This window comes from Bos taurus, chromosome 29 (assembly GCF_002263795.3).
Source record: "Bos taurus isolate L1 Dominette 01449 registration number 42190680 breed Hereford chromosome 29, ARS-UCD2.0, whole genome shotgun sequence".
Classification (NCBI taxonomy): Eukaryota; Metazoa; Chordata; class Mammalia; order Artiodactyla; family Bovidae; genus Bos; species Bos taurus.
In genome coordinates this window covers 50,555,109-50,580,073 of record NC_037356.1, presented here as the reverse complement: position 1 = coordinate 50,580,073, position 24,965 = coordinate 50,555,109, and the positions used below count along the sequence as shown (strand labels likewise).

Sequence of the window (24,965 nt, the reverse complement as noted above, 5' to 3'; positions counted from 1 at the left end):
CTGCCGAGTTTAAGGGGCACGCACCGTGGAGCCCGGCCGCCCCACTCTGAGCAGGTCCTCGAGCGAGCTGGGTGCTGGGCCCACAGTCGCAGCGGCCGACAAGTGGAGGCAAGTCCACCCATCAGCGAATGATGGATCCGCAAACTGTGGTCCACGCATAGGGTGGGACTTAAAAGGAAGGAAATCCTGACACACACTACACCGTGGGTGACCCTTGAGGACGTGATGCTCAGAGAAATAAGCAGACACAGAAGGACAAATCCGGTCTGACTCCATTCACCTGAGGTCGCCCGCAGAGACAGAATGAACGGGTGTTAACGGGGACAGAGGGTCAGTTTGGGAAGAGGAATCGTTTCCGAGGGCCGATGGGGTGACGCTCCCACAGTGTGAATGTGCTCAGGGCCCAGGACCTGCACGCCCTCAGGGTTAGGATAAAATGGGGGAAACAGTGGAGACAGTGTCAGACTTTATTTTTCTGGGCTCCAAGATCACTGCAGATGGTGACTGCAGCCATGAAATTAAAAGACGCTTACTCCTTGGAAGGAAAGTTATGACCAAGCTAGACAGCAGATTAAAAAACAGAGACATTACTTTACCAAAAAAGGTCCATCTAGTCAAGGCGATGGTTTTTCCAGTAGTCACGTATGGGTGTGAGAGTTAGACTATAAAGAAAGCTGAGCGCCAAAGAATTGATGCTTTTGAACTGTGGTGTTGGAGAAGACTCTTGAGAGTCCCTTGGACAGTAAGGAGATCCAACCAGTCCATTCTGAAGGAGATCAGCCCTGGGATTTCTTTGGAGAGACTGATGTTGAAGCTGAAACTCCAGTACTTTGGCCACCTGATGGGAAGAGCTGACTCATTAGAAAAGACCCTGATGCTGGGAAAAATTGAGGGCAGAGGAGAAGGGGCGACAGAGGATGAGAAGGTTGGATGGCATCATGGACTCAGTAGACATGAGTTTGAGTAAACTCCGGGAGTTGGTGAAGGACAGGGAGGCTTGGTGTGCTGCAGTCCATGGGGTCGCAGAGCCGGACACGACTGAGCGACTGAACTGAGCTGAGTGAAGAATCCGCCTGCCAACGCAGGGACACAGGCTTGGTTCCTGGTACGCTTACCCCTGCCTCAAAGCCACTCAGCCTGTGGCCATGCCTGCTGAGCCCGAGCTGCAAGAGAAGCCCCACAGCCAGGGAGCAGCCCCACTCGCCACGCCTAGGGAAGGCCCGTGTGCGGCAGCGGGGCCCAGCGCAGCCAAAGATAAAAAAGTAACAGAGAACTGAGGCAGCGCCCCGAGAGAGCGCCACCGCGGCCGAGAGCCGGACCCTCAGCTCCCGGCTGCGGGGACAGAACTCACCTTCACAGCCACCCTGTCCTGCCCCGAGTCCCCACACGGAGGACACTTTTTTCTTCTTTTTTTGCATTTACGGTACAAGCGGAACAGAGAGTGGGAGAGGGGACCAGCTGGCTGGAGAGGGGCGGCGTGGGCAGCTGCAGGGCCTGTGAACGAGCCTGTGGGCTCTGGCACCTCCCCTTGGTGGCTGGGCCTGGGCCAGGCAGCTCAGGGCGAGGGGTGCGTGTCCCAGGGAAATGCCCCAGGTTAGTGTGGGCCTGAGGTGTGGGTGCAGAGCCGGGGGTGGGTCCTGCAACTTGCACTGGGTCCTCTAGGGCCAGGGCTGGCGGGAAGGCCGGGTGCAGCCATCCAGGTGGGGCCAGACCTGGGCAGAGCCACGAGTGGAACCCACCCGGGTCAAGGGCACCAGGTGGCGGGAGAGGCTGGGAGGGGCACCTGGGGGCCCTGGCCCTCCCCGGAAAGCCCGCAGTGTGGGCAGATGACCCCTGCACCCAGACCGGCCACCCCGCCTCTCCCAACCGCGTGCAGTTGAGGACGCCAGCCCAGTCTTTAGATAACAGAGTTTATTTCAAACTGACCTCCACTCAGGCCCAGGGTTCCAGTGGCCAGCTGGCCAGGCAAGGGCATGTCGGGCTCCCAGTGCCCACCGCTGCCATGACATGCTCCCAGCAGAGCGCGTCTCCCTGCAGGCTCAACGGGGCAGTGGCAGAGGGTGATGGTCGCCTGCCCAGCAGTTCTATTCTACCTGTTATTGCATTTATACGCTTCTTAGACTCCAAGGACCCTGGGTGGGCAGGAGGGGCTGTCTGCGGGCACTGGGCAGGCACGGCTGCCTCCCCGCCAGGCTCTCACCTGCCCCCAGGACAACCGCTGCAGAATGGGGAGGGGTTCAGGGAAGGAAGAGTAGGGCCCAGCTTCAGGGGCCCCCTGGGGTCAACCAGAAGGTAAACTTCAAAAGTGCCTCTGACACGAGCCTTTGAGCTGTCTGTCCACCCAGCCAGGGCTCAAGCAAGCAGGCAGGAGGCACGGAAACTCAGCCAATGTGACCACCCACCTCAGATCAGCCCACTGAGGCAGCCCACCCAGAGGAACCCCCATCCTGGCTACACGCAAACAGCAGAAATGGGCCAAACAGCTACACCCTTTAATGTCCCCATGTCTGCTGGACCCAGCTCAGAATCCATCCCAGGCCCCTGCCCAGCCCTACTACCCTGGGCATTCATCAGGAGCTGCTGCCAGAAGACCACAGGACCACTGGGGCCCTTGGCACAGGCTGGCATACTTGGGCAGGCAGGCCACCTGCAGAGCCCGCTTCTCCATCCGTCCGCTGGTGCCTGGGTCCACATGGAGCCCCCACCCTGTGTCAGGGATCCACCCGCAGAGCCTGGCCTCCTTCTGCCCTCGGGACTGCTCAAGGGGGCTGGGTCTCCACTGCTGTAGGGGCCTGTCCACCTCTCTCTCCGTCTGCTTGTATGTGGGGGACACGATATAGGTATTACATATGTATAGATAGCGGTGTGTGAATTCGGCATGCACTAGACTCCCAAGGTCTGTACAGGAAGTGGCTGTGCCCAGCCTGGGCACCGGCCATCATTTTTTTCGGACCAGGAAGGCCACCCCGAGAACGAGGGCTGCAGCAGCCACAGCCACACCCCCGGCCACCAGCAGCGGGGTCAAGTTCTCGAAAGGGCAGGGCCCCCGGCTGCCGGGGCCCCCAGTGGGGGCCCCGCCCTCCTCAGCCCCGTCCCCAGGGCCCTTGGGCGCGGGGGCCGCATCGGGGGTGCTGGGGGCCGCGGGGGCCGGCTTCAGGTTGCTGTGATTGTTGAGAAGGGCCGGGTCTGCCTTGGCTGGGGTCTTCTTGGCAGGTGGCGGCGTGGGGGCTGCCGGCGGCTCCTGCTTCTCTGCCTGGGCCTCCTTCTTCCCTGGCTTAGAGGACGGGGCCTTCCCGTCCACGGCGGCAGGGGCTCGGGTCTCGGCCGTGGCCTTAGCGTCGGCCTTGGGGCTGTTAGTCGACTTCCCTCTGGACTCCATGCTGGGTGTGCGGGCGGGCTGTGTGGGGCACGCGGGGGCAGGCAGGCGTCTAGACCACGGCAGCTCAGGACAGTTCACCCCTGGGCATCCTATGGGCCTGCGGGGGGAGACCCGATGAGGCTGTTGTCCTGTGCAGCCCCACGTCCTTTTCCCTTAGAGACCCGCTAGCTCTCTGGACACTCCTCTCCTGGGGCTCAGCCTCCAGCTGGCCTCAGCCACCTCCTGAGAAGCCCCTCCGAGCACACGGGCGGGCGCTGTGGGCCCTCCTTTGGGCTGGGGTGCTGGGATGAGGCCTGCTACAGTTCCCTCATCTGTGAAATGGTCTTGCCCACGCATGTCCTATGTCCATCATGTCGGCCCAGGGTGGGGAGGTCCTGACCGGGAAGAGAGCACCCACCCAGCCCTGAGAAGCCGTGTGGCTGGGGAGGTGGGCCTGGGCAGAACTGACCGTGCATCCTTCTCAGGGCTGAGTGGGCTGGGGGTGGGGAGGGCAGCGTGGGAACCCAGAGTCTGGGCTTTCAGTTACATGGGGTCAAAATGGACCGAAGGTCGCCAGGACCTGGCTTGGACAAAACCAGGGTGTCTCACCAGAGGCTGGAGAAGCCGGCGGGAGGGCAGCAACAGGCCTGGGCTCCCAGCTGGTCATAGACCCCCTCTCAGTGCCCACCCCAGGACTGGCCTTGCCTGCTCCAGCTTCAGAGCGGGGAGCCCTTTCTGACCCTGAGGTCATTCCTGCCTCTGGGGGCAAAGGGAGTCCCTGGGGTGAGCCTGGAGCAGGCACCCCCAAGGCAGGGCCAGGCAGAGACTAGGCGCTCTGGGCAGTAGGGAAGGCCTGGCCCTGATCCTGAGTCAGGCGTGGGGCAGGGGGCTGGTGGCCTCGCCTCTCTGGACCCATCTTCCCTCTCGGGAGTGGACCCTGCTGTCCACAGCTCCTGGGATGCTGAGGAACTCGCACCTGCGCCTGCAGGGGGAGGGAGCCTGTGTGGGAGGTGGCACCCGGGTCCCCTGGCCATGCACAGTGACACAATGAAGGTCGCCTGAAGGTCACGTGCGGGACGGGGGTGTCCTGGGGAGGACTGACCCACCTCCAGGGAACCCAAGAGCCCCTCACCCCTGTCATTCTGGAGGGCACCCCGCTGCTGGGCATCAAGTTCTCAAAGGGCTGGTGGTCCACGCTCCCCCTCCCCCAGACCTTTGGTTATTTTGGGCTCATACTGACGTCACCGGCTGCCCCTCCCCCTCCAGGCGGCTGTGCCCAAGAGAGCAGGGGACCCCGGAGCGCCCCCGGTGACCTTCATAGCGGAGAACCTGCCGCTCTGTTCAGGGGCCCCGCGCCCCGCTCCCGCCCCAGACCCCGCGCCGCAGAGTCCCCTCCGCCTTACGCTGCTGCTCGCGGCGCTCCCACCTCAGGGCCGCGCGCTCTCTGCGGGACCACGGCCGACCGGACTGAGGGCGGCGGGCGCGGCTGCGGTTGCAAGGACTGGGAGTTTCCCACAATGCACTGTTCCGGCGCAGGAAGCAGGGCGGGGACCGCATCAGCGCGGGCTCCGCCCACCTGCTAGTGGCCACCACAGCGCCCCGGAGCGGCCGGGACTTCTGGGGGCCCCAAACCCAGTTCCACTTTTGATCTGAAGGGCGGCTTAGCGTCAAGAAGGTGAGCGGCTGAGGCTGGCTTTCTCGCACCTCCATCAGACCGAGAGGTAGTCAGGCCATTCTAACCAGGCTCCTTCACAGCCAGTGTGCCCGTCATAGCTGGGCAGGCGGACCCAGGACAGCAGGGGGAGGGGAGCCAGTTACCAGACGAGCGGGACGCCCTTCACCCCCAAGAGTCTAGAAGAGGCATCTACTTAGAATATTTATTTATCTTCTTACAGGACAAGACACAAAAAGTTACAACTTCTTAAAACTCTTCAAAAGAAAAAAATATAATTCTGTAAGCAGCAGCAGCAGCTTCCAAGGTACAGATGTGACGGGAGAGAGCAGCTCCCAGGAACAACCGTGAACTGGGGGGCCCAGGCCTGAGCCCCAGGTAGTGTCACTGGGAAGGGGCCTCCAGGGAGGGGGCCCGGGGGTGGAGGACACAGCACCGGCACATCAGATCACTCACCAACACGACCACGTGGCTGGGGGCGGGGCAGGTCAGGACAGAGCTGCCTCAGTTCACAACATCAAGGGTGGGGGAGGGCGGAGCTTTACCAAGTGTGGTCAGGGGCCTTACCCAGAGGCCCGGAGGGCAGGCTAGGCCCGGGGAAGACTGGAGGGGCAGCTCCTGGTGTCCCCCAGGAGAAGATGCTCCCGGGCTCCATACTGGTCCTCATGCTCGCCCTCCCGGACCTCGAGGGGGCGTGGCCTCAGAAGTAGGGCCGGGCGGAGAGACGGATTCCTGGACGGGGTCACTGGCGAGTCAAGGGCACACACCCACACGCTCACACGCTCCTGCACACACACACTGCCTGGCCACATGGGGATGGCTGGAGCCCCTGACAGCCCTACCCCTGAGGGGCCAAGACAGCAGAGGGAGGCCACCACCCGCCCCCAACATTCACACACACACATACACACACACACACGTGCACAAACCTCGCATGGGCTGGGTCCCACAGTGGGGGCGGAGGACCTGTCCTGGGAGTCAGCACTCAGGGCCACCCCCAGTCTAGGATTCCTGGCTCAATATGGGGGGCAGGAGAGCCCGATCCTCCTGCAAGGCTGGCCAAGGCAAGAGAACAGCAGCGGGGGAGGCTGGACGGACAGACGGAGGGGTGGACAGAGCCGCTTGTGCTCGGCAAGTTAATAAATAGGTTTGTGCGGGGTCCCCTCTGTGGACTAGGGGCCAAGCCTTGGGGACAGGAGCTGGTAGACTGGAGGAGAGGGTCCAGCTTGCCCAGCCCAGGCTGGGGGCCCCCAGTCCAGAGACCAGCTCTATCCCTGGGGGTTGTTCAGACTGGGGCAAAGGTGGGCAGGGCTGGCTCCAGGAATGTAACAATTTCTGCCGTTTCTAGGTAAGACGTTGATCCCGGGGGTTGTGTAGGCAGGGCCCCGCCAGGCGCGTGTGTGCACCCTGCACTCCCCCTCCCCACCCCCACCCGTCTGTGGAGAGACTCTCGTGCTGTCCCCGGGGGGGCTGCCTGCCTTGGGCCCCGCTCTGGTCCCGCTCGACTGGAGGGCAAGGGGCGGCTGCCCAGGCTCAGGGCTGGACGCGCGGCAGCCCCAGCAGGGTCTCGGCAATGCCCAGGAAGTAGACCACTTGAGCGATGCCAAACAGTGGGGCGATGACCAGGGCGCGGCAGTAAGCGCCCTTCAGGAAGGCGGAGGGGCCCTCGTTCTGGAGGATCTTCCTGCGGGGAGACGGCGGGGGCGGAGGTGTCAGAGCCACAACGCTGGGGCTGCCCTGCCCTCCCCGGCCCCTGGGGGCTCGCCCACCTGGCACAGTCCAGGAATCCCGAGTACGTGTCCTCGTTGATGCCACGCTGCAGCGACTGGAGACGGGTCTTAACCACTGCAAGGGGCACGCAGGTCAGCGTGCGCCCTCAGCCTGGACCCACCCCCCAGCCCTGCCCTGCCCCAAGCTGGGCACCAACCGTCACAGGGGTTGACGGCCACGGCAGCCGCGCTCCCAGCCACGCAGCCGGCCAGGAAGGACACGTAGAAAGGCGACTTCTCCCCAGATGCTGGCCGGCCCAGCTCGTTCAGGTTGGCGAAGAGGGGGAAGTAGACGATGGAGAAGGGGACGTCCCTGTCGGGGGATCGCAGGGTGACTGGCTGGGACGCGTGGGGCGGACGGGTGGGTAGGCCTCCCCTCGCCCTGCCTGCCCCTCAACCTGAGCAGCGTGGCCCCCAGGCCCTTGTAGAGGCCAGCGATGCCTCGGCTCCGCAGCAGGTCCCGGGTCAACTGAGTGGCTGTGGGGCGGGGGGTGGCCGGAGCCTCCACGGAGGGCTGGGCGCTCCCCTGGCCCGAAAGCTGGGCCTGGGCGGACAGGATCTTCCTCTGGGCGGCTGGGGAGAAAGGGGGTGGCCTGCTGGTCTCCCTCCGAGCACAGGGTGGGGGCAGGGACGGGGTCCAGCTGGTGTCCCCCCCGCGCCCCGCCCCCCACAGCCTCACCGAGGCGGCCTGCGTCCTGGAGCTGGATCTTCAGCATCTCCATGGGGGTGGTCACGATCACCTGGCACGTGCCGGCCCCGCAGCCCGCCAGCATCTCCTTAAACAGGGTCAACTGCTGCCTGCAGTAAAGAGGGCGGGGCTGCAAGGCAGAGTCAGAGGCCCCTGCGGCTGGGGGACGTGAAGGGGCGGGACCGGTGAAGACAGAGGCAGGCCCCGCCCCCGCCGCCCTCCAGTAACAGGCACCGAGCCGAGAGACAGACGCTCACAGCGGGGCTGGGGACGGGCGAGGGCTGTTCTCAGCAAACAAAACTGGAGGCGGGGTGGGGGGCTCAAGTGCTCCACGGGACTACTGCCCTTTCACCCCACCCTCGGGTGATAGGGAAAACTGGCCAGTGCCCCCAAATCCCAGCCTACAAGAGGCAGCAGGCAATGGCTAGGGGCCAAGGACCCCTGGGGCCTGAGCACCAAGGATTCAGCATCGGAGGCGGAGGAAGCAGGCCCTGCAGGTCGGGGTGAGGGGCCCCCACGACGACAGATCCTTCGTCCTCTGGAGGCACAGATCCCCCTCCCTTCGTGACTGTGGCCCCCAGCAGTCAACCAGCGCCTTACCCATCCTTGGAGAGCTGGTATCTGAAGAAGTCATTGGCCGCCAGCTTGATGGCCTTCTCGGGGGTGACGAGGGTCAGGTTCACGGCGGCTCCTGTGTGGCATGCGGATGGGTCAGTGGCCAGGGCCGGGACCCGGACGCTCTTGGTGGGCACTTGCCTCTCAGTTGGCAGAGCCCTCCCCCCGCCCCCTTGCACCTTGGCAGCTCCTCCTGCCCTCTCACCCACATGTGCCCAGCGGGGGTGGGGGCAGCGCCTCCTCCTTCAGGCAACCCTCCCGGTCCAGCAGGCGGGCCTCCGTGAGGAACACCCCCCTGCAGTACAGAGGCGGGGGACCTGGGGGGGTCCAGAGCTGAGGAGGCAGAGGCGGGGGACCTGGGGGGGATCCAGAGCTGAGGAGGCAGCGTGAGCCCCTCTCAGTGCAAGGACTCTGCTGCACAGCATCTGGGCAAATCCAGGCTTGGCGGTTGTCTGCTAAGCGGCTTTGCAATCAGCCCCCCCACCACTACCCCCGCCAGTGTCCGGCGCAGACAGGGTCCCGCCTGTCCTGGGAGGAGGTCCCGTCGTGCTGGGTGCTGGCAGCGGTGGAGGATGGCGCTGAGAGCTGCCCTTCCTCGACCCCCGCCACTGTGCAGCTACAGCCAGGCCCCACGGGGCGCGGCCCCACCATCCATCCAGACCCTCCAGACCCTGCCCAGCCTCACCACGGTACATCCCGAAGTAGCCTTCTGAGCGGATGGTCTTGATGAGGCAGTCAGACCTGCAGCCCCGGGGGTAGGAGGGAGCCAGGGGTCAGCCAGGGTCCAGCACCGGCCCCCTGCCCTGACCCGGGCAGGAGTGCCCCCAGGCCTGCCCCCCACCCCCCCAGCTCGCTGGCTCACATGCTGGTGTACATGCGCTGGCCATTCTGCTGGTTCTGCAGCCTCGTCTTGGCCAGGTCGATGGGGAACACACAGGTGACCCCGATCAGGCCGGCGATGCCGCCATTGATGAGCTTGGCTGGCAGGCTGCGTGGGCAGATGGAGGTCAGGCGGCCTCCTCGGCCATAGGTCGGCCGGGGGGAGGGCAGGGTGGGGTGAGGCGGGGCTGGGTTCTGACCTGATCTGCTTATCGGCCATTTAACTCGGGAGCACCCAGGTAGGAGCTGCGGAGCTGGATGCCAGACAGCGGGGGAGGGAGCGCAGGGCGGAGGCTGGTCTTCTGCTTTCAAGGGTATTTCCAAACCAGCGCTTCTGTCCTAGGAGAGAAGGGACTGCAACCAGCGGGGGTGGGCAGACGGGAGAGGCGCACCAGAGGAACAGGCTTCCTTGTTTCCCTTCCAGGGCCCCCGCAGGGGCTCCGAGCGGCTCCCCAGGCCCCCAACCCCGCTCAGGCGGGCTACACGTCGTGGGCTCGAAGCGTGCCAGGAGGCCCACCACCTGGTCCCATCCCTGGGCCACCTGGCGGCTTCCTCTCAAGAGTCCTCACCAGTGCGTCCTCCCAGCTGGCCTTGCTCACGCTCACATGCACGGAGCCCTTTAAAGGGCCAGGTGCCTCCTCCCCTGGGCTGGGCTGTGTCAACCCCATCCTCGAGCAGCCTGCTCTGTCGGGATAGGGGTGACAGAGCCCCAGGGCCCCCCGCGGGGCTCAGCTCACAGCTGCCCAGGTAGATGCAGCCAGGGCAGGTGCAGCCCCTGCCCCATGGCACCTCCGGGCTGGAGCCCCAGACCACGGCTCCCCTGGAGAAAGCACCAGCTCAGCCATAGCCAGCCTGTGCCCACCCTCCCAGGAACTTCACCCCGACTGCACGCGCGCGCGCGCACACACACACACACACACACACACACACGGGCTCGCTGTGGCTGCTCCACCACCTCTTCCCGGGGGGCAGGCTAGGGGCAGGGCTAGGGAGCCAGAGCCGGCCCCAGGGACCTCTGGCGGGGGGCGCCCCCCAGCCCACGCCAAGACCAGCTGTCCCTGCCTCGCACCCGCAGCGTCGCTAGTCGGGTCACACGGCTGGCTCACACCTGCCGTCGCTCGCGGACTGGTGACCTTCACCCCGGCTTCCCCGGGCCGGGAGGCCCCCTGCCCGCTCGGCAGCCCGCCGCCCCCGCCGTCGTCCCGCTCACCCCGGGCGCGTAGGACCGGCTCCTCCACGGCTCCTCCTGGAGACTCCAGCCCGCGGGCGGCGGGCGGGCGGGGGAGGGCCAGCAGCCGGGGGCGGTGCCGGCGGCGGGGATTGGCTGCGGGGCGGGGCGGGGCGGGGCGGGGCGGGCCTGGGGGGGGGGCGACTTTCTCTTTCACTTTGGGCGGGATAAGGCGCCCTGGCGCCGCGGGAGAAGGGATGAGAAGGGGGTGTGACAGCTTCTGGGAGGCTTGGGCTGGCCTCCGAGCCCCCTTCGGCCCGTGAGGCAGCGGGTCTGACGGGCTAACCCAGCCAAGCCACGCAGCCGGTTCGAGGGGCCCCAGCCCGCGGCCACCGTGCACCCAGCTGCTCCCCGAGTTTTCCTCTGCAGCCAGCAGGCGGGCTCTGGTTAGGGCCCTGGGACCCCAGGAACGGGGCTCTCTCTGTGCCCGGGCACAGGGAATCCGGAGCTGTGGGGTGGAGATGGGCTGTGCCCACTGTGTCTGTGGACCGTGTGTCTTCTGGGAGGTGCATTTCAGGGAAAACTCATGCAGGAGCGGAGAAGACACGCTTGTCTGCTGCAAAGGCCAGGGGGTGGCTGGGTCGCAGAGACCACTGGCTGCCACCCACACTCCCAAAACCCTCTGACCCCCCAGATTCCTCCCTACAAACTCACCCAGAGCCTCAGTGCCCCAGTCTCAGAGAAGAGCCTGACCTCTGCACTTCAACCTGACCCTCTCTCCCCACCCCCCAGGTGCAAACTGGCCACAGCTGACTGTTGTCCCCGACCCTTGGGGACAAGGTCCACACTCTGCCCTCTTGGACCTGAGCGAGCCCACCAGACCCCACTTCCTGCCCAGTGTGAGGGACACCTGGATGCTGGGGTCCAGGAAGTCGGACACTCTCCAAGGTGGGAAGGGGAGCAGCTGTCTCGGGAATAGAGGCAGGCCTGGAGATCCCAGCCTGAGACCGTCAGCCCTGGGTCCCACCCTGGCGCTGGGATGGGGGAGACACTTCAGAACCGAGTAGTGTGGGGAGGGCCTCTGCCAGCGGAGGACTGACAAGGGGTCCTCTGGGCCAGGAAGCCTTTTCCTGTCCTCACTCGATGGTTCCTACCGCCTGCTCATGAGACAGCTCGGAGGGCCCTCCCCTGCACCCCAGGTTGCCATAGAGACCCGGCAGCCCCAGCCCGGCCTCAGGCCCCGGGCTGTCAGCCCTCCCGGTCGGTTCCCCCGGCTCCCGCAGCGTCCTCAACCCGGGCTGCAGGCGAAGCTGTGGGCAGCTCAGCTCAGAGGCCCCCCAGGAGGTAAAATCTGCCACGAACTAAGCCACTGGACTCCTTCACCCCCAAGAAAGGGAAAGGCTGTGAGGCTCCGAGTCTGGGGCCGGCCCTTCTCTCCCCATTCATCTCCCCCCGCCCCTTGCCCCGGGGAGGCGCTTTCAGTCCCGCCGGCTGGAGGGGCGCCAACCCGGCGACAAAGGAGGCGCGGAGTGGGGGTTCAGGGCTGCGACTGGAAGCCCGGCTCAACTCCCTGTCCAGCTGGAAGGAGTCCCCATGAGGCCCGGATCGCCACGCTGAAGCCCGCCAGGCGATGGCGACTTCAGCCACCCACGTGTCCAAGTACATCCCGCAGGGCCCCACGTGCGTGTCCCCCATGGCCCGGATCGTTCCTTGGGGACTGGCCTCCGTCTCCCGACCGGCGAGGACACGTGTGCGCTGGGAGCGCGCCCGGCACCGCCCGGGGCCCGGCCTCCTACACTCCGGCGGCAGCGGATCCGAGCATCCGCCGGCGCGGGCCCCGCAGAAACCGCCTCGTCCGGGCAGATGTCACCTCCCATAGTCGCCGTGGTGCCCCTCGACTCCGCGGCCGGGCTGCACTCGGGTGGGTGCAGCGGAAGGAGCCGCCAGGTGGGCACTCACCGCGCGCTCTGCCGCCGCTGCCGCCGCCTCTGCCGCCGCGCTGGCCTCCCCGCCTCGCCGCGCGCCCGGCTGCACCTAAGCGCGGGGGCGCGTCCGCTCGGCGCCGCGCGCGCTCCGCCCCCGGCCGGCGGTTGGCTGGCGGACTCGGGCTCCCCCTCCTGGCCGCCACGGCCACTGCGCTCGGCAGGCCCCAGCCCGGCGCCAGCCCCGCGCTCCGGGTCTCCACGGGTTTTCACTGGGCGTCCGACCTCGCGCCGGTGCACGGGCCAGGGACTACTTCCGTCGGGCCAGCGGATGGGGGGTGCGCTGGGACGAAGTGTCCCTAAGGGAGGAGCCGTGGGAACTGAATTGGCCAAGCACCAGGCCCCCAACCAAAAGGCAGATGCGCCGTCCTGCACACGACTGTATTCATGGGGCAGCAGCCGTTACTTTGTAGCTGGGACTCCACTCCCTCCCCGAGATCAGGGCCCAATGCAGGCGCTGGGCGCAGACCAGTGGGAATGAGAGCAGGCCGGCTTGCAGCAGAGCAGGGCCAGGCCTCAGATCACTTGGCCACCCCTGGCCTTCCACTGGCCTCTCCACCCGAGAAAGTCAGAGCTGAGACAGCGACCAGGCCAGTGCATGTGTGTTACACGGGTGGGGGGGCACTTTGCTCACACGCAGGGAAAGTTTGAAAACGGGAGCCTCAGGGTCCAGCCCGAAGTCTGGGGTCTAGGCCTGGGCAGGCTCTGGGGAGGGTGACGGCAACCGGTCAGGCGAGGTGAGGTTTCCGGGGGCCAGGCTCGTGTGCCGGATGCCCTCCTGGTACTTGCGGCGGCCAAGCTCCAGGACAGCCCGCACCTCTTCGGCCACGTCCCGCCGGTCACTCTGCTCCAGGGCCTGCACGAGGCGCCCCACGGCCCCTGGCTGCCCAGCCTGGCGCTCCGCCCAGGAGAAGAGCATGTGGCGGATCTGCCCATCCAGGTCATCCCTGGGGGGACAGGGGAGCAGTCAGGGGGGCCCGCCAAGACCACCCACCACACCCAGGGCCTTGTTCTCCCTCCCAGCACGGGGGTCTTGCTCCCTGGGGCAGGGGTGGCCAAAACCTCCCCTTCCTGCCCATCTGCCCTGCCCCCGCCTCCCCTGGACGGAACCTCAGCCAGCCTCCAGGGGGAGGCCAGCAGGACGAGAGGCTCAGAACTGACCGGAACTCATGCCGGATGCGCTGGAGCTCACGGTAGGGCAGGCCCAGATGCAGGGCCACAGCCGGCCAGTCGGGGCCCAGGCGCCCGGCCACGTTCAGCAGGTTGCTCTGGGTCAGGAAGCCGGTCTCGGCGTCGCCCAGGTTCAGAGGTGCCAGGGATAGGCCAGGCTCCCGAGTCGGGCCCTCGCATCCCTGCAATCTCTGCGGGCAGGTCGAGGTGGCAGTGAGCCCCGGCCTCACCCCAGCCCACCCTGGCGGCTCCTCCCCCCTCCCCTCCACACGGGGCTCCCCAGCTAGGCCTCACGGGCAGCTTGATGGGCAGAGTGGCCATCCACAGGGCAGCTGGGCCCCTCTTCTGCCGGGCAGCTTCTGCCTCCTCAGGCACCACCTCCGGCACCTCGCCCCGGTAGAAGGACACCTGGGGGAGAGGAGGAGGTGGGCTTCAGCGCTCTGGCTTTGGCCCGGGCAGCCCGGGGCGCCCACCCCACTGGCCCACCTGGCCTCTCACGGCCCGAGCCCGTCGGTCCAGGGCAGTGGTCACGTACACCTCCTTCAGGTTCTTCAGGTGGGAATAGAAAACAAAGCACAGCCTGCCCTCCACGCAGTCTGGGCGGTCTGTGGGCACAGGGGGGCTCAGCAGGGACTCGGGGGCAGACCCAGCATCCCTTCTCTGGGCGCCGGGGCACACCTGCATCAATGTCAATTCCCCTCTCGAAGGCAGCGAAGAACTTCTCGCCCTCAAACATCTCCACGGTGTCTGAGGGCTCAGGGCCGCGGTATCGCTCCAGCAGCCGCCGCAGGGTGGCGTCCACCTGGGGGGGCGGGGGACCCACTGGCTGGGCGCCCGACGCCCTGCACCCCTCCCCCCGCCCCCCAGCCCTCTGCCGCCCCCACCTTGTTGCGGGGCAGGCACTGCAGCAGGACCTGCTCGGGGTCCCGGCGTCTCTGCAGTGCGATGAGGTTCACACGGTACAGCCGCAGCCGCTCCCAGGCCTTCCGTGCCAGGCTCCCCACGCAGGCCTTGGTGGTGTACCAGAGCCAGTACCTGGGAAGGCGGGGGTGAGGGGGGCCCTGCAGGCTGGGGGGACGTGGGGAGGGGGCTGAGGAGGTGGGGGCACTGACCAGGAGAAGCGCGTGACCTGGAAGCGTGCGTACAGGTGCGTGAGCTCCAGGGCCACCTGCGCCGTGATGTCGTCCCAGGCGGCCGCGGGGGCAGCCCGATGCAGCAGGTGCAGGCGGGCACGGTCCAGACTCAGGCCTGGCGGGGACAACGGCTGAGGCCTCTGACCGGGGCGCCCCTTCTGAGCACCACCCCCGCCCCGTGCCACACGGCTGCCCTCACCTGTGACGCCGGGCGGCAGAGGCAGCTGGATGGTGACTGGCCGAAGGAAGCTCGAGGGTCCGCTCTGCGAGAGGCAGAGCAGGGGGCTGGAGGCCGCCTCGGGCTCCCCCAGCAGGGCCGGCAGCTCTCTGCTGCCCACACGCACCACCTGGAGCAGACGGGCCGCCCTCGTGGTCACTTCTGTGCCTGGGCGCCCCCGCCACCCCAGCGGGCATCCCAGCCCCTACCTGCATGCGAACGTGCCGGGGCTCCTCGGTGGCCCCCGCGGGGAAGGTGACCCTGACCCCGGCGTGTCCCGAGGAGCACAGCAGCGTCCCCTCTGGTGGCACCAGGCAGGCATCGGACACAGGGCGCGAAACCACGAGGAACCAGGAGAAGTGGGGCACCTGACAGTGGGCCCAGAGCCGCTGGCGTGGGTGCAGAGCACGGGGTCAGGGCCGCGGGCACGGGTGCAAGGCACAGGGTCAGGGCCGGTGGGCTGGGGCAGGGCCGCGGGCACGGGTGCAGGGCACGGGGTCAGGGCCGGCGGGCCGGGGCAGGGCCACGGGGTCAGGGCCGCAGAGCATGGGGTCAGGGCCGGCGGGCACGGGTGCAGAGCATGGGGTCAGGGCCGGCGGGCTGGGGCAGGGCCGTGGGCATGGGTGCAGGGCACGGGGTCAGGGCCGGCGGATACGGGTGCAGAGCATGGGGTCAGGGCTGGCGGGCGTGGGTGCAGAGCATGGGGTCAGGGCCAGCGGGCCGGAGCAGGGCCGCGGGCGCAGGGCACAGGGTCAGGGCCGGCCCTTCCCAGGTGGTGCAGGCCGCCCTCACCTTGGGTGTCTCCTGCTCTAGGCGGGTCTCCAGGCCGCCCTCACCTTGGGTGTCTCCTGCTCTAGGTGGGTCTCCAGGCCGCCCTCACCTTGGGTGTCTCCTGCTCTAGGTGGGTCTCCAGGCTGCCCTCACCTTGGGTGTCTCCTCCTCTAGGTGGGTCTCCAGGTCGCTCCAGCTGTTGTCACTCAGCGTCCTGACCACCACCTCACGGCAACGCCGGGCCCGTGGGGGCACGAAGAGCAGCCACAGGCCCACCTCCTGCCAGGCGAGGGGGGCATGAGCGCCGGGGCCACACCGGACCCTCCTCGCTGGGGCCCTCGCCCACCCCACCCTGCCCCGGTCGTGCCTGCTGGAAAGCCACCCCGTGGGGCTGCAGCTCTAGGACACCACTGAGGAGAGCGTCGTGGGGACCCAGGGGCACGAGGCGTGGCTCTGGCAGCCACAGGCGGTAGCGGATGGTCATGGGGGCAGCAGTGGCCCCCGCGGGGAACTGCAGGCGGACGCCACAGGCCAAGGTCACGGAGCAGCCTTGGGGGGTCACGGCAAAGCTAAGGGAAGACAGGAGCGCACAGGGTCAGACACAGCAGGGTCCCCTCGGTCTGAATCTGGCGCCCCGGGCACCTGTGGGAGACCCCCGAGGCACAGGCAAGGTGTACAGTGAAGGCAGGGTGACGGGGTGGACAGAGGCTTTTCCAGCCCAGCCCCTCCCTCACGCCATACCTGTCCCGATCTGAGGTCAGCAACAGCCTAGGCATTTCTGGGACCACGGGTGGCCCTGGGCAAGGACAGATGTGAGGTTAGGCCACTGATGACACCTGCGTCCTGTCTGTGGTCTGCCCCCAGCCCCACCGTGACCCTACCTGGGGGGCTGGGGGGGTCAGGAGGGGGCCTGCCCAAGGGGTTTCCTTGCAGGCGCACGAAGGGGGCGTCCAGCAGCTCAGGGGGCACGTCCCGGAGCTGGTTGTCCCTCAGGTCGAGCCGGGTGAGCAGCGGGAGGCGGGCCAGGCTGGCGGGCACCGAAGCCAGGAGGTTGCTGTGCAGAATGAAGAGCCGTAGGGCCCGCAGCCCCGCTGCGGGAGGCGCCGGCTTAGGGCCAGCAGAGGAATACCACGGCCACCCCAGTCCCCGAGCGCCAGGCCAGGCGGCTCACACTGGGGCCTCCTGGGAAGCCCTTTCAGTCTCCGCCCTGTAGCTGGACTAGAGAGCTTGGGGAGGCCTGTGCAGGTGGGAAGACTCGACAGCCAGGGAAGCGGGGGGCACGCAAGAGCTGCCGGGGAAGGCGAACGCTCAGGCGGGCCAGCCCGCGTGTACAGGGCACCGCAGAGGAAAGACAGCCGCGGAGGGGGGCAGGGCAGCCGGCGGCCCACAGACATTCCCCACTGGGCCCGGGGAGCCAGGGCCGCAACTCACCGAGGGAGCTGGGGAGGCTCTGCAGCCGATTGGAGGCCAGATTGAGCTCGGCCAGGCTGCCTAGGCCTCCGATCTCAGGGGGCAGGGCCTCCAGCAAGTTCCCAGAGAGATCGAGGCGCTGCAGGCTGGACAGGGCTCCCAGGGCTGGGGGCAGCGTTCGCAGGCGGTTGTGGGTGACGGCGAGGAAGGTGAGAGCGGGGAGGGCCCCCAGGGCCGCGGGCAGTTCTGAGAGGCAGTTACGAGACAGCAGGAGGGCGTCCAGGCCACACATCTGGGGGACGCAGGCTGGCAGCGTCTCCAGGCTGTTGAAGCTCAGATCCAGGTGGGCCAAGCGGGCTAGGCTGCTCAGGCTGGCGGGCAGTGTGGCAAGGGACCCCCGGAGGCAGGCACCCAGGGCCTCCCGACGTTGCCCACCTGATGGGGGAGAGGCAGACTGACGTGGCCCTCATATCGGAGTCCCAGGTGGGCCCAGCTCTGCCAGCCAGGGAAACGGGTGCATGGGAACGCAGAGCTCCACCCCAACCCCACCAAAACTGAGACAGACAGATGCTGGAGACCACCTGCAGGTGAAGCGGGCACACAGACGGTGCGGTCTCATCTCAGCTGAGAGCCGTCACCCACCGGTGACCCACCTCGGGAGAAAGACCCACCCTGGGGTCTGCTGGAGACCCCACTGTGCAGCTGCTGGGTCTGGGAGCCCAGGCCCAGCCAGCTTCCTCTTGGGGGAATGCAGCTGGGTAGAGCTGTGCAGGGGACAGGGCTCGGGCCGGGGTCCACCTTTCGGGACCAGGAAGCAGAGGCAGGAGCTAGAGAGAGGCTGGGCCAGGGCTGGGACTGGGGGCGCTCACCTTTGAGGACCAGGGAGCGGAGGCGTGGCAGGCTCCAAGGCAGCCGGGCCAGGGCAGCCTCCAGCAGCTGAGGGTCCTCGTGGCCACTCAGCTGCAAGAAGTCCACCTCCAGCAGCTGAGGGGCCTGCTGGGCACACAGGCGCAGCAGCCGGCGGCAGCCCCCGGGGTGCAGGTGCAGGCTTAGCCGGTTCCCTGCCGGGAGCAGGGGCGCCTCCGGCCCCGCACCCGCAGCCTCTGAAGCATCTCTCGCAGCATCTTCTTGGGCCAATGTCGCAGGCACCGGCCCCGCCTCCATCGCAGCCATCGCCCACCAGCCGTCCTCGGGGACCAGACATGTCCCAGCTCGCCAGGCAGGCCTGCTCAGGCAGGACCCAAAGAGGCTGCAGTCAGGGGGAGGAGCGGGCTGGGCGTTCTCCCAGCCAGAGGAAGGGGAACTCAGGCTGCAGAGAGCCAGGCCCACTGGTCCAGAGTCCAACACCTAGGCTGGACAACTGTCACTGACATGGGCTGGGCAACAGGACTCCCCGGGGCTGGGAAGGCGGCAGGCAGGAGACCTGTGAGTGCAGAGGGGCTTGGGGACATGCCTGAGGGACTGGGGGAGGGAGGCTTCACACCCCGAGTCTACAAACTTGAAAAGGGACTCCTAGTCCAGCCCCCCCAACTCTGCCTGCTGGGCACCAGAGTCCCACCTCCAACCTTCACATTTCTCGGCTCCAACCGAGGCACTGGCTCTCATCTACCACGTGGGGCGGTAGCCCAGGCAAGGACACCAGTGATCCTGCCCGCGTCTGTCCAAGCAGTGCAAGGGGGTTCATGAGGACGGGACCCCACTTCCTGGCCCCTGGAGGAGGACTTTCCCGCCACTTCCAGCTCGCACCTCGGTCCGCAGGGGAGGTCGGTGCCCCGCGCAGTCGCGGCCACGACCGCTTGCGGCGTGTCCTGGGGGAGAGACCGCACCGCAACACCCGCACCCCAACCTCCGCGTCCCCTAGACGCGCCCGCGGTCCGCGCGTCACCTGCGCTCCGGGCGGCGCGTTTCCGGGTCCGGCCGCGTGGGAAGCTCGCCTGGCGTCTGCAGGCTCCGCCGGCAGGGGTCTCAGGGTCCCGCCCGCCCCGCCTGCTCTCTGCCAGACACCGCCCTGCCGCACTCAGCTTCCTGTCGGCCGGCGTGCGTCTGTGCGACCGGCCTTCCCGCGGGAAGGCCCGCTTTTCGCGCCACAAAACCCAACCCTTCCGAGGTTCTCGGGCCCTGGGCCCGCTCTGCTCTGGCCATGCACTCCCGGCCCCGTGTTAAAATCAACTAGTGCGATCTCTGGCTGGAGGGGGTCCTGAGGGCTGATCGCAGCTGCTGCCCCACACCCACCTCCTACCGGAGGACAGCACCGAGGACAGCCAGTCCCCAAAGGCGTCCTCTCAGGCCCCGTAGAGCCCAGGGCCCACCTTCCATGACCCTACCTTAATGGGCGCACTCTGGGCCACCTCCCAGCGCCGCCCCCCGCCCCCCGCCCCCCCAGCCCCAGCGGGCTTCCCCATAGGCTGCCTCCTTTCTCAGCGTCTCACAGTGAGGAAAAGGAGATGGGAGCGATCAGATGTGGCCCAAGGCCACTAGCTGGTGAAGGCCAAAGTCAAGGACCTCAAACCAGATCTGTCTCTCAAGAAAGCTTTCCAGACTGGTCCTTCCTCACGTCACAGAAGAGGTGCCTGTGAACATACACGTCTGCTCCAGCCTGTTCTGCCCCAAATGACACCTCTCTACCCTCTTTCCGCCACCCTCCCCACCTGGACGGGCAGTTCCTGCTAGGCCTGTGTTCTCCCCAGCTCCTATTCCCCCTTCAGTTTCCACATAAATGCCAGAATAAACACACACACAAACACACACACACACACATGCAGGAACATCACTCAGACTTAAAAAGTAATGAGTCATCAACTCAATGGACGTGAGTTTGAGCAAACCCTGGGAGCTAGTGAAGGACAGGGAAGTCTGGCATGCTGCAGTCCATGGGGTTGTAGAGTCCAACAGGATCGAGCAACTGAGCAACAAAAGGTAACGAAGTCCTGACACATGTTACAATGTGAATGAACTTTAAGGGTATTCCGCTTAATGAAATAAGCCAGACACAAGAGGACGAATTCTGTAGGAGTCCATTTATGTAAGATCCCTACAGCAGTCAACATGGAAATGGAAAGTAAACGGGAGCCGCGGGCTGGGGGAGGGAGGGGGCGTTACTGTTTAGAATTCAGGAGGGGAAAAGTTCTGGATACACCGTGGCGATGGTTGCACGTCGGTATGAACGAATCTAGTGCCACTGAACTGTATGATTAAAGTGGTTTTACAGTATGTATTATCGTGCCATTAAAAAAAATCACAACTGACCACTTTCCCGTGTGACTGCAACAGTCCCATCCTCGCCAGATGGTTTTCCTCACCAGCTGTGTGACTTTGAGCAAAAAAACTTTTCTATGCCTGACCCTCATCGATGTAATGGGATTTCCGTGGGGCCTGCGTTATCACATCGGGGCTGGGCCCTAACACGAGCCCGCCCGGGCTGCCTGCTGCCTCTGAACCCATCTCCAGCCACCTCAGCAAGGCCTTTACTCCTGGGGCCTGATGCTCGCTCCGATCTTCGCAGGGCAGGCGCTCGCTCATCCTTCAGCCCTCTTCGCTCAGGGTTTACGTCAGCCTGGGACTGCCTCGTTTAACTACTCTGGTCCGTGCACTAGAACCTAAGTTCTGAGGAAGCAGAACCGGGCCTGGCCTGGGGGGGGGACTGAGGCCAGCCTGCAGCAAGGTCCCCGACAAGGAGTGAAGGAGCAATGTGTGCTGTGTCCATGGCTAAGCTGATGTCTCTTCCGAAAGGGCACAGCCCAGGTGGGGGCGGATCACACGGGCGTGGAAGGTTCTGGCTCCGCTCCTCCGAGAGGCGGTGACAGAGCCTCCCAGCTTCTCCTGGGGCCCCCGCCGTGGTACTAGGGATGGAGTGAGCAGTGGCTGGGTTCCGCGGAGTAAACGCGCGGGGCGACTCGCCCGCCCGTCTGGGCCAGGCCGGACAGCCAACTCCTGCTGCGTAGCTGGCCCGACCCCAGCAGCGGCGCCGGGCCACGTGCGGCCCGCAGCGGCGCCGCCTCGCTTCCTGTAGCCGTGCACCATGGGACTTGTAGTTCGCCGGCCGCGTCCGCCGCTCCGGCAGAGAAGCGACCAGCGCGCGGAGGCCGCTCTGTATGCTGGGAGCTGTAGGCGCCGCGCGGCATCCTGGGAACCCTGAAGGGAGAAACCTACACTCCGGACTCGCTCCTCTCTCAGCCCCACTTCCCCCAGGGATCTCGGGCGGCAGTCACCCCATTATATATACGAAGACAGCCCTGGAACTGCCTTCCGCTTTTGCGGTGGCGGCTGCGGGACAGACGGGATAATGGCGTCTCCCGCGTCCTCATTGGCTAGGCGCTGCGTGACGTCACTAGGAGGCGCCCTCGTCGGGCGCCGAGCGCAAGTCCCGGAGGCTTCTGGGTAGCGAATTACTCCCGCCCCCAGAACCGGCGCCTTCCTTTCCGTCCCTGACGCCACCGAGGTCGCACGCGCGAGGCTGCTCTGCCGCCGCTGAGTGAGTGGGCCGGGAGGGCCAGGCCGCGGGGCCTGGCCGCGGTCGTGAGTGCCGTGGGGGGCGGGCGGGGCAGGGCGTGGGCCAGGCCTCGGCGGCGGCTCCGCACCAGCCGCGCGCGGCCGTACACTGGCCTCGCAGGGACCCGAGGCCGCCCTTAATGCCGTGTCCTTGTCTCACGCGCTAGGATGCGTTACGTTGCCTCCTACTTGTTGGCCGCCCTCGGGGGCAACTCCTCCCCCAGCGCCAAGGACATCAAAAAGATCCTGGACAGCGTGGGCATCGAGGCAGACGACGATCGGCTCAACAAGGTAGCCGCCTCGCAGGGGCCTGAAGGCCCCGCCGACCCTATACGCCGCATACGGGGCTCCCTCTCCTACCCAACCCAGGGAAGTAGGTTGCCGCGGGTTTAGTGGAAGGCCTTTGCCCGCCCATGTGGTTTTCGAACTGCCCAAATGTACTGGTACAGCCCAAAGTAAGAAAAAGTGGGGATGAAGTCAAGTCCGCGATAGCGTGGCTCAGTGGGAACAAGTCACGTGTAAACTTTTTTTTTTTAACTGTAAACAAGCCCACGTTAACTTTATTTTTTTGAACTCAGTGTGGTGGTGGTTTACTCGCTAAGTCGTGTCTGACTGTTGCGACCCGATGGGCTGTAGACCGTCAGATTCCTCTGTCCATGGGATTTCCCAGGCGAGAATATTGGAGTGGGTTGCCATTTCCTTCTCCAAGGGATCGTCCCAACCCAGGAATCGAAGTGCTGTGCTGTGCTTAGTCACTCCGTGGTGTCCGACTATGCCGCCCCATGAACTGTAGCCCATCAGGTTCCTCTGTCCGTGGGGAGTCTCCAGGCAAGAATGCTTCCCGACCCAGGGATGGTACCCTGGTCTCTCCCGCGTTGCAGGTGGAATCTTTACTGACTGGGCCACCAGGGAAGCTCTCTTTGAACCTAGGGAAGGTTATTTTGATAGGTATTGAGTGTGAAGTGAGGTATTTTGCGTTTCTTTTCAGCAGTAAGTTTTGGTGTTAGTTCTCATGTGGGTGTCTTACCTGTCCTGCGTGGGTCATAACTGCTGTGCGGGGGCGCTGTGTGTGGCCTCTGGTGACCCCGCTCCTCATCTGCTCTAGGTCATCAGTGAGCTCCACGGAAAGAACATCGAGGACGTCATTGCTCAGGGTGAGGTCGTGTTCGAGGCTTTGGTTTGCACGGTCCATTCTAATCCCTGCCGGTCAGCCTGTGGCCTGCCAGGCTTCGCTTGTGGACCAGAGCACCCTAGAAGCCTTACCCAGAGGAGTGAGCAGGGTCTCCGTGGGCTCATGCTATGGGCGCTTCTAGACAACCCCTGGGCAGAGCGGCAGGGGTGGCTGTGCCCTCAGTGAGCGTCTGTAAACAAGTCTCACCACAGGGGGCTAGGACTGACCACAGGCCCTGCCCTGTGAGGTCAGGCTGGAGCTGGGCTTGCTTGGGAGTTGAGCTTTGGGGGAGTTGTTTTTGTCTGTGAGCTCACTGTGGGGGGGTGAGGATCTGGACACTGGGACAGTGGATTCTCTCTGCCTGGTCGTAAGCATGTTTGTCCAGCTTATCTCCCGGGTAGGGCACCGTGGGCCTGCAGGTCTGCTGGAGGGATTCCTAGAAGCCCGTGTCTGGGAAAATGGGAATCTGACACAGACCCGGATGAGCTGGACAGTGCCCCTTCACTCTGAGATGACATTCAGGTGGAACACCAGGGCTCACTTCCCCTTTGGTCTCTGCAGGTATCGGCAAGCTGGCCAGTGTGCCGGCTGGTGGGGCTGTGGCCGTCTCCGCTGCCCCAGGATCGGCAGCACCCGCTGCGGGTTCTGCTCCAGCCGCAGGTAAGCGGAGGTCCAGGCAGCTGTTGGTGCACACGCCCTGAGGTCTGTCTCTGCTGGGTGTGTGGCCTGCACTGCGACTGAGCTCACCATGCTTTCTCCCCACAGCAGAGGAGAAGAAGGAGGAGAAGAAGGAAGAGTCGGAGGAGTCAGATGATGACATGGGCTTCGGCTTGTTTGACTAGAGTCCCGCTCCCCTGCAAATAAAACCCTTTTTATGTATTTCTTGAGCTTTCTGTGCGTGGTTTGTCAGTGTGGTCTCTGCATCCTTGTCTCGTTCTGGGATGAACCGGGACCCTTGTTCGGTGAAGTCTGAAGAGCCAGGACTGGGGTTCCCGGGAAGGGTCACTTCCTGTGGGTCTTGAGTATGGCCAAGCCTTGAGCCTCTTTCTTGGACGTTGTCCCTGCTCCTGAGGACTGCCAGGGTCTTGGAGGGAATAAGGCTTTCAGGGGACTCCCCGTCCAGAAAATTTTCAGAACCTGGGGAGGGTGGCCTCTGCTCTATGAGGCTGGTACCTCCAGTTGAGGCCAGCAGTTCCCGTTAGACTGAGTGGTTTCAGTTACACAAGGATTCCGTCGTAGGAGTCGGGCGCCTGGTCTTGTTCGAGTCAGCACCCCAGCTCCACCTTAGCTCCCGAGCAACTCGGGTGTCACTCAGCTGCTCTGAGCCTCAGTGTCCCCAGCTGTCTTTGCTGGGCAGATGTGGAAGTGGCTTGCAGACAGCAGCGCTGGGTTGCGCGCTCTTCAGGTCCTTTAGCGGTAGGCCTGCCCATGCCCCAGCTGCTCTGAGCCTCAGTGTCCCCGGCTGTCTTTGCTGGGCAGATGTGGAAGTGGCTTGCAGACAGCAGCGCTGGGTTGCGCGCTCTTCAGGTCCTTTAGTGGTAGGCCTGCCCATGCCCCTTCTTCCAGGTTCTGGCCTAGAATACAGGGCAGAGGGGAGAGGCCCTCACTGCCCAGTTCAGTCTCGCTCAGTCATGTCCAACTGGTTCCCCGTGGACTGCAGCACACCAGGCCTCCCCATCTATCCCTAACTCCTGGAGCTTACTCAAATTCCTGTCCGTTGAGTTGGTGATGCCATCCAACTATCTCATCCTGTCATCCCCTTCTCCCACCTTCAATCTTGCCAGCTTCAGGGTCTTTGCCAGTGAGTAAGTTCTTTGCATCAAGTGACCAAACTATTGGAGTCTCAGCTTCACCATCAATCCTTCCAATGAATATTCAGGACTGATTTCCTTTAGGATGGACTGGTTGGATCTCCTTGCAGTCCAAGGGATGCTCTAGAGTCTTCAACACCACAGTTGAAAAGCATCAATTCATCTCACTATCCTGGCCCTGTAGCTGTTGGCAGTCTTCACGGCCTTGGGCCTCTGCCTGCCAATGCCAGGCTACCCAGTAGATCCTCTGCCTTTCTGAAGGCTGTGGTGTGGTGGGCAAGTGCTAGGAGCTCACCTCGCAGTAGGCATTTATGGAGCTGTGGGCTCACAGTTCCAGAGGAGAGTGGCGAGTGCAGCACAGGAGATGGCAGGACAGAGGGGTGGGGGCCTCCGGAAGAGGCCCCAGGGCAGAAGTGCTGGCCCTGAGGAGTGGGGGCTTGGACGGGGGTGAGGACACAGGACGGGGAAAAGGTCTGGGGTGTGGTGGGGCTTGGGGGGGCTCTGTGTGCCCAGGGACACAGCTGAACTGGGGCTGTGGCCCAAGGCTAGGGTATTGGGGCCCCTCCCAGAGGAGTGGACCCAGGGTCCAGGGGCAGAACTCGCAATCCTAGGCTCGACCCTGTGGGGGCAGAGGACCCCTGCCTGGTGGTCAGCAACCCCCAG

At 65.2% G+C, this 24,965-nt stretch overlaps 4 protein-coding genes and 1 non-coding gene across 25 annotated transcripts; 2 read left to right on the top strand and 3 right to left on the bottom strand.

The window, feature by feature from the left end:
- Window positions 1-1,894: 1,894 nt before the first annotated feature.
- Window positions 1,895-5,030, bottom strand: CEND1 (cell cycle exit and neuronal differentiation 1). 2 transcript variants are annotated; one of them, NM_001080222.1, is made up of 2 exons: window positions 4,762-4,850; window positions 1,895-3,476 (listed from the first exon to the last, which is right to left on the bottom strand). In NM_001080222.1, the coding sequence occupies exon 2, from the start codon at window positions 3,377-3,379 to the stop codon at window positions 2,939-2,941; it is 441 nt and encodes a 146-aa protein (NP_001073691.1). In that variant the 5' UTR covers window positions 3,380-3,476; window positions 4,762-4,850; the 3' UTR covers window positions 1,895-2,938. The 2 variants fall into 2 exon arrangements, with proteins under 2 accessions (NP_001073691.1, XP_015316819.2); XM_015461333.3 differs by having other exon boundaries at window positions 1,897-3,476; window positions 4,785-5,030.
- A 191-nt stretch (window positions 5,031-5,221) lies between these two features.
- Window positions 5,222-12,181, bottom strand: SLC25A22 (solute carrier family 25 member 22). 9 transcript variants are annotated; one of them, XM_024986997.2, is made up of 10 exons: window positions 12,109-12,181; window positions 9,182-9,320; window positions 8,965-9,090; window positions 8,788-8,843; window positions 8,088-8,178; window positions 7,479-7,597; window positions 7,198-7,372; window positions 6,958-7,112; window positions 6,800-6,875; window positions 5,222-6,714 (listed from the first exon to the last, which is right to left on the bottom strand). In XM_024986997.2, the coding sequence occupies exons 2-10, from the start codon at window positions 9,199-9,201 to the stop codon at window positions 6,564-6,566; spliced, it is 969 nt and encodes a 322-aa protein (XP_024842765.1). In that variant the 5' UTR covers window positions 9,202-9,320; window positions 12,109-12,181; the 3' UTR covers window positions 5,222-6,563. The 9 variants fall into 9 exon arrangements, with proteins under 9 accessions (XP_024842765.1, XP_024842766.1, XP_005227359.1 ...); XM_024986998.2 differs by having other exon boundaries at window positions 9,182-9,315; XM_005227302.5 differs by lacking the exon at window positions 12,109-12,181 and adding an exon at window positions 10,051-10,238.
- Window positions 12,182-12,486: 305 nt separating this feature from the next.
- On the bottom strand, window positions 12,487-20,771 carry PIDD1 (p53-induced death domain protein 1). 12 transcript variants are annotated; one of them, XM_005227258.5, is made up of 16 exons: window positions 18,391-20,771; window positions 17,702-18,057; window positions 16,854-17,267; window positions 16,304-16,513; window positions 16,164-16,218; window positions 15,790-15,991; window positions 15,576-15,701; window positions 14,861-15,040; window positions 14,634-14,781; window positions 14,414-14,549; window positions 14,186-14,336; window positions 13,980-14,103; window positions 13,788-13,906; window positions 13,596-13,709; window positions 13,293-13,492; window positions 12,494-13,078 (listed from the first exon to the last, which is right to left on the bottom strand). In XM_005227258.5, the coding sequence occupies exons 1-16, from the start codon at window positions 18,435-18,437 to the stop codon at window positions 12,820-12,822; spliced, it is 2,841 nt and encodes a 946-aa protein (XP_005227315.2). In that variant the 5' UTR covers window positions 18,438-20,771; the 3' UTR covers window positions 12,494-12,819.
- Window positions 20,772-21,231: 460 nt separating this feature from the next.
- On the top strand, window positions 21,232-23,370 carry RPLP2 (ribosomal protein lateral stalk subunit P2). Its single transcript, NM_174788.4, has 5 exons — window positions 21,232-21,303; window positions 21,488-21,611; window positions 22,426-22,474; window positions 23,053-23,151; window positions 23,257-23,370. Exons 2-5 carry the CDS (start codon window positions 21,489-21,491, stop codon window positions 23,331-23,333), a joined length of 348 nt encoding a protein of 115 aa, NP_777213.1. The 5' UTR covers window positions 21,232-21,303; window position 21,488; the 3' UTR covers window positions 23,334-23,370.
- LOC112444967 (small nucleolar RNA SNORA52) lies at window positions 22,505-22,639 on the top strand. Its single transcript, XR_003033371.1, has one exon. It is a non-coding gene; the product is annotated as a small nucleolar RNA SNORA52 (small nucleolar RNA).
- Window positions 23,371-24,965: the final 1,595 nt, after the last annotated feature.

Excerpts from the sequence above, each read along its gene's own strand:
- RPLP2 (NM_174788.4), top strand. The coding sequence starts at position 21,489 with ATGCGTTACGTTGCCTCCTACTTGTTGGCCGCCCTCGGGGGCAACTCC. Across the intron at positions 22,475-23,052 it reads CGAGGACGTCATTGCTCAGG|GTATCGGCAAGCTGGCCAGT; the intron begins GTGAGGTCGTGT and ends TGGTCTCTGCAG. Across the intron at positions 23,152-23,256 it reads GGGTTCTGCTCCAGCCGCAG|CAGAGGAGAAGAAGGAGGAG; the intron begins GTAAGCGGAGGT and ends TTCTCCCCACAG.
- PIDD1 (XM_005227258.5), bottom strand. The coding sequence starts at position 18,437 with ATGAGAGCCAGTGCCTCGGTTGGAGCCGAGAAATGTGAAGGTTGGAG. Across the intron at positions 13,907-13,979 it reads GGGAATTGACATTGATGCAG|ACCGCCCAGACTGCGTGGAG; the intron begins GTGTGCCCCGGC and ends CTGTGCCCACAG. Across the intron at positions 13,710-13,787 it reads CTCGGGCCGTGAGAGGCCAG|GTGTCCTTCTACCGGGGCGA; the intron begins GTGGGCCAGTGG and ends CCTCTCCCCCAG.
- CEND1 (XM_015461333.3), bottom strand. The coding sequence starts at position 4,915 with ATGCGGTCCCCGCCCTGCTTCCTGCGCCGGAACAGTGCATTGTGGGAA. Across the intron at positions 3,477-4,784 it reads AGAGAGCGCGCGGCCCTGAG|GCCCATAGGATGCCCAGGGG; the intron begins GTGGGAGCGCCG and ends CTCCCCCCGCAG.
- SLC25A22 (XM_024986997.2), bottom strand. The coding sequence starts at position 9,201 with ATGGCCGATAAGCAGATCAG. Across the intron at positions 7,598-8,087 it reads TACCAGCTCTCCAAGGATGG|GCAGCAGTTGACCCTGTTTA; the intron begins GTAAGGCGCTGG and ends TCTTTACTGCAG. Across the intron at positions 6,715-6,799 it reads GGATTCCTGGACTGTGCCAG|GAAGATCCTCCAGAACGAGG; the intron begins GTGGGCGAGCCC and ends GTCTCCCCGCAG.